The sequence below is a fragment of the Magnolia sinica genome, chromosome 5, assembly GCF_029962835.1.
Source record: "Magnolia sinica isolate HGM2019 chromosome 5, MsV1, whole genome shotgun sequence".
NCBI classification, from domain to species: Eukaryota; Viridiplantae; Streptophyta; class Magnoliopsida; order Magnoliales; family Magnoliaceae; genus Magnolia; species Magnolia sinica.
In genome coordinates, this window is record NC_080577.1 from 101315949 (window position 1) to 101328570 (window position 12622).

At 42.3% G+C, this 12622-nt stretch overlaps 1 protein-coding gene across 1 annotated transcript; it reads left to right on the forward strand.

Moving 5' to 3' along the window:
• The first annotated feature begins 1638 nt into the window (after positions 1–1638).
• LOC131246450 (B3 domain-containing transcription factor ABI3) lies at positions 1639–11115 on the forward strand. Its single transcript, XM_058246605.1, has 6 exons — positions 1639–3323; positions 3425–3517; positions 3931–4031; positions 6413–6459; positions 6837–6913; positions 10335–11115. The coding sequence occupies exons 1-6, from the start codon at positions 1818–1820 to the stop codon at positions 10467–10469; spliced, it is 1959 nt and encodes a 652-aa protein (XP_058102588.1). The 5' UTR covers positions 1639–1817; the 3' UTR covers positions 10470–11115.
• The last annotated feature ends 1507 nt before the right edge of the window (positions 11116–12622 follow it).

A 12622-nucleotide genomic window follows, 5' to 3' on the forward strand; every position in this document is an offset into this window, starting at 1 on the left:
ACGGTTCGTACTACGAGCGAAGGACAGGGAGTCAAACCAGCTGAGAGACTACGTGGGTATTTCACTCGTGCACCGTACACGTGCATGTAACTCATTAGATACCGACCGTCCATCAGGTGGTCCTATCACAAAAAAGAACTAGCTCCTGTTTCAGTGGCAGACGAGCAGACGAGTTTCATCGATTCGAGTTACTGTGAGACGCAACCGTCCATACGGTGGGCCCCAACGTAGATGGGCCACTGATCACAAAATCAAACCGTAGGGACGAGCGATCCAATCCGATCAGTGGCCCTCAAACGGACGGCGGAAAACAGAAACGGCAAGCTGCAGCATTGCCAGTCGGCGTGGCACCGTTGGACATCCACGTGGGCCCGCATCTCACGGCTGCTACGTGTAAGACCAACAGGAGAGTTTGGTTGGTTTCACTAGGATGTAGTTCCATCTCCACCGTACACTTGATAGTCCAATATTAAATCTAGACTGTCCGTCCAGTGGGCCACCTGTGGCGTCGCATGTTTTAAACACCAATCTCATCTGACGATTCCACAAACCACTTCTGTTTGCTTCTCCTCGTTTCCCACCGTTGTTTTAAAAGCCACTCATTAGATGGACAGAATCATCCCATCTACGTAAATTTCGAACCACCTTCCATCCACAGAAGACGCAACCAGATGGACGGCCCAAAATGAAGATCAGCCCTGCCAGCGTACATTTTAGACCGTAGAACCAGAACACGGTGGTTTCGGAAGCGGATTTGGTGTTACCCGGGTAATACAGTAGCGGGTGTTTCTCTGACCGTGGGGCCCACCTTGATTTTGTGCTGTAAATCCACGCCGTCCATCAGTTTTTCCAGCTCATTTTAAGCAATTATGCCAAGAACGAAGCAGATAAAAATCTCAAATAAAACACACCACAGGAAACAATGGTCATTGAAATCCCACCATTAAAAACTTTCTTAGTTCCCACCGTAATGTTTATTTTGCCATCCAACCTTATTAGATTGATCCAAAACTATTGTGGGCCCAAAGAATTTTTTAATGGTGGATATTTAATCCGTATCGTGTGGTCCACATAAGATTTACATCCACTTCATATTTGAAACCATACCCTAAAATGATCTGTAAAAACTGATGGTCGGCGTGGATATACAACATATAAATCAAGGTGGGCCCCACTTAGTCCGCTCCTGGTAGTTTCATCTCTTCACCGTACACGTGTCAGCTCATTTCACCAATCCAGACTATCCATTCAGTGGGCCACGCATGTTGTTCCATGTTTCAAAAAACCAATTCCACCCAACACTTCCATTCACTTCTCATCATTTCCAACGGTTGATTCAAAACCCACTAATCCGACTCACAGAACCATCCAACCCATACAAATTTAAACCCATCTTCAATCCACACCACACAAACCTAAACAAACGGTCCCAAAACAAAGATCAACCCTTCCACACATACATTACAGAGATAACCCCACCATATGACCGTACAACCGAACCCAACCGCATATCATCTCTCCATGGGAACGAGCAACAAAAACCGAACTGGATCTTGACTGGACGCTTTCCCCGTTCCGTTTCATCAAAACAATAAATCGTGGCGGTGACGGTTTTAGTTTCATCCCTCTTTCATTTCCTTCCTTTCCTTTTCCTCCCTCCGATCATTCTCTCTCTCCATCACTTCCATTCTGCCGATTATTTATTATTACATCCGTTTTAATGAATTCCTCGTCTACTTATATATAAGAGAAGTCGCTTTCAGTAGGAAAAAAAAAAAAACCCATCTCTTCTATAAAAAGCAAACGAAGAAGAGAAGATGAATAGTAGCATGCATGTGAATGAAATCGGGTCTGGATTGGAGGAGAGTGGGGAGATGTGGATTGAAGGAGAGATGGAGATGGACGGTGGTGGAGTCGTCGATGATGAAGAGAAATCGATTTTCTACGATGAATTCCCATCTCTTCCCGATTTTCCATGCATTTCCTCGGCTTCTTCATCGTCGTTATCTACAGGCGGTGGATGTTCGTCATCTGCCGCAGCGTCTTGCTCGTCTTCTTCTTCCTCATCTTCAGCCACTAATTCATGGGCGATCGTTAAAGTCGAGAACGATGATGGGGTAGAGAAATCTCAGCCGCAGGATTCTGGAGTGGCGAAGACGGAAGACAGAATAGCTCTTCCAGAACATGAACCAGATGAAGGAATGGATGTTCTTGAAGATTTCGGAGATATGGATCTTTTAGACAGTTCGGGTATGTGGGACCCGTCTTCTTTATTCAGCAGCGACGATGAAGATAAGACCCGACAGATGGTGATGGACGGACAAGAAGAAAAAGAAAAACTAAAAGAAGACGAAGAACAATCACGTCCGTCGGAAGATCTCGCAATGGTTTTCTTTGAATGGTTGAAATCTAATAAGGAATCAATCTCTCCAGAAGACTTGCGTAGTATTAAGCTGAAGAGATCGACGATCGAGTGCGCTGCGAGTCGATTGGGCGGTGGAAAAGAAGGTATGAAACAGCTTCTCAAGCTAATACTAGCTTGGGTGCAGAATCATCATTTACAAAAGAAAAAGAGTAGAGAAGAAGAATACATCTCCGCCGCTGCTGGTGCGGCAGCAGCTTCATTTCAATATCAACCACAAGCATATCCAATTCAAGTTCAAGGTCCGTCGGCGAACGCTGATTCTAGTACATGGATTCATCCCAATTCAGCTTATCTTACCGACCCACAATCTTCATTTCCTCATCATATGATGATGGGTTTCGTCGGTGGTGATGTTAGCTTTCCTGGTGGGCCACTCAACAGCAGCAATCAACACCATCCATTCTCTCCTGATTATCATCAGATGATTGATTCAAATGTGTCGTGGACCCCACATTTCTCTTATGGGCCATTCTCCGACTCATCTGCACCGTCCTTTGTTGGATTTCCTAATAAGTACGCCGCCACAGGTCAGCTCTTTCAAGGGCATCATGGATTGTTGGGGGAGCCGCTCATGAAAATGGCTCCTTCAGCTACTAAAGAAGCTAGAAAGAAGCGAATGGCTCGGCAACGACGGTTCTTTTCTCACCATCATCATCATCGCCAACATCAGCACCATCCAACAGCAATGGTGATGGATTCACAGCAGCAGCAGCATCCGTCGAGACTTGTTGGAAATGGCAATTGTACTACTACAGCTGCTCAAAGTAGCTCTGGAAGCTGGGTGATGTGGTCTTCTTCATCTCCTCCATCTTCTTCATCTCCGACACTATTATCTCCCGACGCCGATCAGACTGCCATGCAAACACAACAGCGGCAGATCTCTTCGGATAGGCGTCAGGTAATTGGGTTTTTCTTGAAATTCATTACAATGATGATTTTAGTTATAAAACATGAGATTAGTAATTGATAATCTTGATTAAATGAAATTTGCTTTTGAAGGGATGGAAACCAGAGAAGAACTTGAGATTCCTCCTGCAGAAAGTTCTGAAACAGAGCGACGTGGGTAACCTAGGAAGGATTGTGTTGCCAAAGGTGAGCATGTTCATCTTAGCCGTTGATTTGATAAAAGATGTGGCTCAAGTTGCATTTGGACAATTTCAAAATCCAATCCATTGATCAGAGCCGTCCATTACATCCAACATACATTTCATGGGATACCATTTAAATATCATAAATATCGGATGATCTGATCCACTAAGAAGTTGCATTTTCAAATCCATGGATCGGATGGCTAGGAGTGTCTGATGAAAGTGGTGTTTTAGTATCATAACCAATCCATGGTTATACCTAGTAACTAGATGGTTTAAATTTTTTATTGGATATAGTTTTCTTTAAATGATCTTGACCGTCCATTTTTTTTAATGTCATTAGAAAGAAGCATAAATACATTGCACATGGTTTTACTTTAATGATCTTGACCGTCCATTTTTTTTTTATGGTGTTAGAAAGAAGCAGAAACACATCTGCCGGAGTTGGAGGCAAGAGATGGGATTTCCATTGCTATGGAAGACATTGGAACTTCTCGTATCTGGAACATGCGTTACAGGTATGTACATGAAAAACAAGGGTCACTGCTCACGTGATTGTTGGCCACTTTCTTCAGAATGGTGGAGACACGTGGCACACATGCACGAATGGCGCATAGCTCGAAATCACACTGGTCTAGTAATCCTCACCATTGAATTGATGGCTATCAATGAACTTTTAGAAAGTTAAATAATGAGTGGTCCATTCTCAAACGGGAAAGAAATGGATGGTTTTTATCCGCCGCCCAGTAGATGTATTTTGAACGGTCTGGATTGACATGTGGGTGGTGGATGAGTTACTTTTTTTTTTTTGGAATGGAGTGGTGAACTATCACGAGTGTGTGATGCATGCAAAAACAAACAGACGCTTGTCTGTTCTGTCCTTTATTCCCACTTCTCTCGTTTTAGCTAAAAATAGCAAAAAGAGATCTTCTGAGTGGAAAATGACATACACGTGGTGTGCTAGGGTTTCCAGACAGTATAAGTGGGACCCACCCATGGTTCAGGAGATCCATCCGTTGATGTGACGGGGAACATTTTGGATGGCCCATGTACGAAAAATCTTTCCTTGGGAAGAATCCTAAGCCTTTGATCTGAGCTTGTAAGAAAATACAGTGATATTTGTATTTCAGTGGGTTAAAGGTTTAAGATTTGAAGGTTATGGTCTTCTAAATCTGTGAAATTTTTGGTGAATAGGTCATTGAAGGACGACCCATCGTATGAACGGTTTGGATTTTTTAAAAATGGTCCCACTTGTACAGATGTAAACTCGAGCAAACCGTTCATTCCTTGGGCAGCAATGTACATGAAGTATTATCTTGTCAGCGTTGAATACTAGGTATCTCTGCCCACTGGTTTGAGTTTGTGGACTCAATGATAGTTTACCACCATTCACCACACCACAATGGGATAGTTGTAGGACTATCCAGACCACCCAAATCACCGAGAGTAGTACCAAAAAATTACACCGCCAAGATGATAGCAGAATGCATTATTTTTTCCCTTGGAATTTGGATCACTCGTCTAGTTTAAGTCTAGCCGATCAATTTGTAGCCATCAATCGGATGGTTAGGATTAATGGATCAATGTGATTTTATAGGTATGATCAATCCATAATGTGGCCATCAATTTGGATGGTTTAGATACATCTTTACATGTATGCCACATGTGAGAAGGATTAGCAACCACTACTTTTAAAATGATGGTAAACTCATAGGAGCTCAACTCTTTTATTTATTATTTATACGTTCTTGCGCCCCATGCAGAAACCCTAAAACAATCCGCCTGCATTTTATCAGAATAGATCAGAGACTGATCACCCATGGGCCCCACCATGAAAATCATCATTCTTGAAGATATATCCGGTCCATTCACTAAGTGGGCCACACCTGTATAAGATTCAGACCATTCATTGATTCCAACAGTGTGGTCCTTCTCATGATCGAGCGGGCCTGATTTTCTCGTAACGATCCTTTTCATGGTACGGATGCATGTTGTTCAGAAGTACGGATGCACGGCACCACACGTTGTGGTGCTGTTGCCTTCAGTAATCGGAAGCGGATTGGGTGGTGATTCCAAGACTGCTATGGGGCCCATCTTGATGTATGTATTTTATATCCACACCATCCATCCATTTTTCCATCTCATTTTAGGGCATGATCCAAAAAATGAAGTAGATCCAAGGATCGAGTACACCACACCACAGCTGAAGGTCAAGTGTATCACACCACAGGAAACAGTGGCCTAGGGACCACCGTAATATTTATTTACCTTCTAATCTGTTGATAAGGTCACACAGACCTTGATGAAGGGAAAATACAAAATAGCATTAGCTTCATCCAAAACTTTTGTGGCCTGAGAAGTTTTTTAATAGCGAGCGTTCAATCACCACTGTTTCCTGTGTTGTGGTACACTTGAGCTTTTGATGTACTTCAATTTTAGGCTCATGTACTGAAATGAACTAGCAAAGTCGATGGACAGTTTGGATGAAATACATACATCATGATGGGCCCCACAGTGCACCACCCAATTCACTTCCTCATTAATCTAGCAGAAAGAACTTTGATACTATGGTTGTGTGTGATGGATGATACTCATGCATTTAGAATTTACTTAAAAATACACAAGTGGCTTACAAATCAAATTAAAGTGCCCAAATCATGGTTCCTAGTTTAGATGTATCATGAACTAAAAATTATACTTATTTAATTAACTTGCTATTGAATTGTTGGACATTTATTGGGCAGTTAAAAATGAAAAAAACATACAACAATCCTCTTTCCACAAACAAGTGTTCACAAATCATCGGCTAGAATTGTCAGATGAATCTGATCTTGGGACCATCACTCTTCATATATCATTTTCTAATTACATTTCACCATTTTTTTATTTTTTTTTTCAGATTCTGGCCAAACAACAAAAGCAGGATGTATCTGCTAGAAAACACAGGTGGGTTACAATACCCCATGCAATGCAGCCCCTCATCACATCTAAGCATGCAGAGGTCTGTTGGGTCCCACCATTGGATGCCACACATACCTGAGATCTGGTCCCTTTATCCAGTAGTATTGAACTATGATGTCACTTTGGGTCATCAAATCAGGAAGATCACACTCATTCACACAAAAAATGCATGCTTAGAAATTACTCCAACGGCCCAGATTTCAACATGCATGTGTGATTAACTTGATGAAAATGCAGTCTGCAAAATCTAATGAACGGCCCAGATCTATCACTGGTGGGACCAGAGCCCACATGGTAGCTGTGATGAAAAGAGGTTTTGTGGTGCGATTTTCTCAGCGGCGTTGTATTCGGGGTGGTTGCAGGAGATTTCGTGCGTACAAACGGTCTACAGGAAGGAGATTTCATTGTCATATATTCCGATACTAAATGCGGCAAATACGTACGTACTCTCCTCATTCAAAGTTTCAAACCTTCTTCTTTTTTCTGTACAAGTCGGTGTAACATGATCACCTCCGTATGTCGCCCTGTAGGGCCCACATGATGAGATTATCTGATGATCAGAGCTGATCATCCTGTTTTATATAATATGGTTGATGGGTGGGCTAAAATTCAGGCTTAAATGATGACATTCCTGTAACCACTGTTTATTTCAATATGGACCGTTGAACAGACAATTTTCAACCGTCCGTGGAATCAGTGGGAGTGTTTCTTTGAGAAAGTGGTTCAGATGATTGTGGACCATTGAATCAGTGGTTCAGAATCTAAGCCCTGATAGTTGGCTTGTGTCCCATCTGTAATGGCACCTAACTGATGTGTGGTTCTGATTGTCCGATCCCAACTTTCTCTGCTTGTGGAAGTATTGGACGGTCCATCTGAGCCTGACTAGCTACCAAGTTAAAAATAACTGTCATCAATGACCACATCTTCCAAGTTGTGGCCATTGGGTGTCTTGTGACCGCACACCTGTCATACATGCACATCAATCCAAGCTCTCTCCAAATTGTAGGGCCCATATCTGTTTTTGCATTTCCAATCCAGACTGCCCATGTCATTTTAATTTTCACCCTCCATTTTATAGGGGCTGATTTGGATGGTTAGGATCTTTTGTTAGTGTGCATTATGGGGCTCTTACCATTCCACTGTGGATTTTGATACGGATCTTTGGATTTGCATGTAAGTTTTTGAGCATTTGTGCCACTTCTACGTGCATGCATGTCCATTAATGTGTTATCATCATTAGAATCTTTAGAACGGGGGTACCATACATCTGATGTCATGTGATCATTCCCACGCATTAAAATGTAGAATCCAGATCCCCTGCTTGCTACAAGCAGTAAAACCTTACTTTTCTGCATTGTGATTGGTTTCACGTCATCACTAAAGTAGTCGGCACTACTGCATTAAATGCAGTGTGTGATTATGATGTCCATTTATTTTGCAACAAGCAGGATCTCTAAAATGTATTGTATATGGTGCTTACACACTTTGGTCTGCCTTCATGGCTCAGTGGTATGCATGCTATTTCAATGCTGAGATCATGGGATCAAATGCCCACGTGGTGTGTGTGAAAATTTTTAAAAACAGTTCAAAAACTAGAAAAACAAGACTCGAAGACTTGCTTGGGTCTTTAACTTAGACTTAATATTTTAATCATCAAATTTAAAATATTTAGGCAGGTAAGAAAATATTAAATTTTTTAGGAATGATAAAAGTATTAAAATATTGATAAGAGAACAATAGTAATTCAATGAAACAATGGTAGAAATGAAGAATTAAGTTGAGGTTAATTTCCTGATTGAATTGATTGGGTAAGTGAGTCAAATTGAGATGACTGAGTTTTCAAGTCGACTTGATGAGTCCTTATCGAGTAGCCGACTCAAGTGAGTGAGACTCTGCGGAATTCTGCCTGTCGAGTTGCGTCGACCAAGTTTTGAGTGGACCAACGAAGTTTTAGAAGTATTGGTAATAAGCATATGTAGGAGTGGTGTGGGGCCCACTTGTTGTTTGTGTGTCAAATCCAAATTGTGAATCTGATGGGCCTCTTCTTTTCACCATATATATCAAAAGCTCAGGTGGGACCCACCACAGTTTGCAGTGTGTATAGGGTGACTTCAGATACCTGTGTATTTGCTATTTGTGGACCAGCTAAATTTTGGAATAGCTTGAGTTTAGGTGTCCCTTCCTACTGTGGGATGCAGCTGATTACTGGGTTGAATTACATAATAAACAACTCTTATGGATCCCACATTCCATCTGGAAATATTTCTATAGTTGGTTCTCCTTCCTGAATATCCCCCATTGTTCTCTTTGGTGTGGCCCACCTAGATCACAGGCTAGTATTGGGATCTAGGCCTGAATCGGGAGGAATGAATGGCATGTGATGGTCTTCCTTCATCTTGTGGGGCCCAGCTGTTTACTGGGTTGGATTATACATATAAACAACTCTTATGGATCCCGCATTCCATCTAGAATTTTCTATGGCAGGTGCCTCCTCCCAATGGCCCCCATTGTCGTTTCGTGCCACCTGAGTTACCAATCAGGGTGGGTTTTAGGATCTAGGTTTCTTGTTGGGTGCAGCTGATGATTGAGTCTTATGGATCCCACATTCCATCTGGAAGTTTCATTTGGTGGTTGCCCCTACTCAATGTCTCTCATTGTTCCCTTGGTTGTGACCCACCTGAGTTATGGATTTGGCTGGATTTTGGGATCTACGCACAAATAGATGGCTTAGATGGCACTTGGACATTATGGTGGCCCCCACACAGGGAATATAAGACGTGATCATTCCATGCTCAATGACCATTACCCATGTATATGTAGCATACATTTGTCAGGATCTTCAAAAATCAGCCTAACTGGAGGATCCTAACCTCTCAACAAACCATATTTGTTTGATGAATTGTGGCTATAGCTATTTCACATTAAACATCCATTTTTTCTGTCTACCAATCTGGTCAATTGCATTGTTCCTCATAATGTGATTTTTGGGTCATGCCCCCAACTTTGGTGGGCCCCACTAATTTAACTGTTTGGATTGGAGTGCATGTGTGTCACGTGTCATGCCCTACGCTATGAACAGTTTGGATTGGAGTGCATATAATGTGGAGACATTTTCACACCGGGCTCGAGTGGGGTAGCTCGTGGGATGTACGAGTACACTCGGGGTGGGCGGCCTGTGTGAGGCGGCCCCCGCTCCTGTGAGGCAGAAGCTTGTGTGAGGTGGAACCCATGTTATGTGGAGTCGACAAAGGGGTTTGGCCGAGGTCCTAACTCATGGGATGTAGGGCCTGGGTTATGAGATAAAAGGGACTTATTCGCCACGCTATATCAATTCGAACTTTTAGAGCAAGTGGTTGGTTGTTCTGCATTAAAGTGGTATCAGAGTGAGAGGTCCTATGTTTGTGAGGTATCAAAGTGAGAGGTAAGTGTTCAAGACTCCTCTCCGGGGGTGAGGTATTAGAGCAGGCATGTGTGTTGCACATGTGTGTTGCATGTGCAACACTTGTGAGGGATCCATTGCAATCATCATAAATTCCCTCTACACATTCTATCCAACAACCATGACCTTGCACTCAAGTTGCATCTTTGCACATCCGCACCATTAGTTATCAGTGTCCATTACTTCATGCACAAGTGGCCCACCTGATAAATGAATTGGCAAGAATTATTAAATCAGGAAAATTCACTGTACGGACCACCCAATCCACACCCCACATGTACACATACCACACATGCAGACATATGTGCCACTAGCAGTGGTGTGTGCGTGTGTGTTTTTTTTGGCTGCCTTGTCTGGTGTTAGCATTCCTGTTATTCTCACATGATGATGGAATCTGATATAAAATAATAACACCAATCAGATGATACGAGGCGTGAAGGTTCGGAAGCCGGAATCAAAGCCAGAGGGGAAGAGCGCTGGGAAAACACAGAGGACCTCTTCATCACATTCAGCCACAAAAGGAGATGGCTCAACTTCAGTGTCATGCAACCGATGATGGCTCAGCCATCGGCTCTCCAAGGTTTTGTATAGCCGGGTAGCCAGCTGATTATCGAACCGCGCATGAATAGGTGGTGGATGTGATCTTAATCATGCAGCTGCAATCTCGGTGTCCCGATCTCTCAACATGAACAGGCATTTTCCTTTCACTTCAATCCAGTAAAAATTCTCTGTACCTTTTACTAAGGTGCAAATTATGTGGGGCCCAAGTGGGCCCGCCTACGATCAACCGAACCATCATCAGATAGAAGGGTCCATCTTGGGTCACAGCCATCACAATCTTGACCATCCATTTGGGTTTTACATGCAAATCTTAGTTGGATTTTTGGGCAGGCTTAGGTGGGCCACCATAGGAATTCACACCTTAAATAAGGTACAAAGGATTATAACTGGGTTGTAGCTCTTCATTGGAAATGTAACTTCTAAACTACCCAAATTGACACAGCTTATTATTAGTAGGAAACTTTTTAAAAAAACAAAAACCAAAGAAAATAGAAAAAAGACAGATTGATAGTGTGTTATAAGGCATGGATAGAGGATGGGGAATTAACATGATGTATGTGTGTTTTTAAGTACTGTAATTGTTGTTTTTACGTATGTAGGCTACTTATTTAGTTGGATATGTAGCATGGTTTGGACTGTTATAGATGAGTTGGGTTGCATCCTTTTGGAGAGATCCCATTTGGGTCTTTATATTTCTTGTAGAATTTTAATAGGAACATGAAAAAAGCTAGGGTTCACCTGACCATCTTGGTTTGGCCCACCATCTTGCGGGGTGCGCACCGCCGCGCACTACGGGTGGTCCACTTGAGAAAGAACTTGATGGTGAAGGTAAAGGTGGATGCTGGTATTTCATGGACCATCTTAAGGAGTCTTTAAGTCATCTCCGACTCGGTCGGATGTCACAATCTGGTTCCCGATCGATCTCGGCCAAATTAATGTAGAGGATGGCCTCATGAATAGGGCTATGCAAGTTGGTTTTTTTTTTTTGGTTAGATATGTGCTTCAACCTGAGATTTTAATTTTTACTGTCTCACTGATGCACGGCTCGAACTGCGAACTGCAAACCGCAGTACGTCGGACAGACCATTGCAGTTGCAGGTCCTACTTCAGATGGGTCCTAGATACAAAATCAGATTCATTGGAAGATATTAAACTCTGATTTTTTTACTAGGTGGTTTTGGATAGTTGGGATCAATGGTTCAGTTCTTGAATCTCCAAAAAATGGGGCCCATGATTTGAATGGTTTGGATTGAGGCACTTGTGTGTTACAATGCAGTGACCATGTGCAGAAACAATTATCAAATGCTGCATTCTAAAAACTAGAGTGAGGCATGCTATGAAGAGTGAATAGCTTGGCTTGAGAAGAGGCCATTAGGCAAATAAGTGTGAAAGAATGATTATTTGATATTGTTGTGTGGGACCCACCGTAATTTTTAAAAAAGATTTCCAACCCTCCTATCATGTGGGCCCCTCCTTGCTTCCCAAAACTTGGGTCAATCCAAACCTTAGGTGGGCCACACCATGTAAATTCATGCCTAAATCCTCTAAAGATCACCCGTTGTGGACCACTAGAATTATGGAATGGCCTGAATTTTTACGTGTCCATGCATTATGGATGGGTGCATCTTCTGAATGGATTCGATAGAATAAAAAGATCTTTGAATACCCTGAGAAACGCCTCAAGCAGCAAAAAATCTTAAAGATCATGAAGACAATGATCCTTGAGTGCCTCAAGTGAAATTGGGTTCCCTCAGCATTGTGGGCTGAAATATTTAGAAGAACATCTTAAGGCTAAAAAGTTAAATTAATTCATTAAGAAAAAATACCAATTTTAATTCTAATAGATGAATTAATAGGAAAATCTAATCCTAATTAATTTAAACCACTCATTTTCTTATGTTAACTTCTAATCTCAACCATTTTAAAGGGGAAATGGTACTATGAGGTCAACCTCATGGGAAACTTCCCATGAGGTAGAGCTGTGTGGGCCCCACCGTGATGTGTGTCGAACATCAACACCGTGCATTTGATGGGTCCCCTTTAGGTCATGGGATATCCCAAAAATCAGCTGAACTCAGGTGGGCCATACTATTTAGAACCATGTGAAGACATGCCTAAATTATATAAAAGTAATTGGTGGGGCCCACC

What these genes read in the sequence shown, in the direction of transcription:
- LOC131246450 (XM_058246605.1), top strand. Translation starts at nt 1,818, where the DNA reads ATGAATAGTAGCATGCATGTGAATGAAATCGGGTCTGGATTGGAGGAG. An exon ending in TCTCTTCGGATAGGCGTCAG is followed by an intron (nt 3,324 to 3,424) that starts GTAATTGGGTTT and finishes TTGCTTTTGAAG; the next exon opens with GGATGGAAACCAGAGAAGAA. An exon ending in GTATCTGCTAGAAAACACAG is followed by an intron (nt 6,460 to 6,836) that starts GTGGGTTACAAT and finishes GGGTGGTTGCAG; the next exon opens with GAGATTTCGTGCGTACAAAC.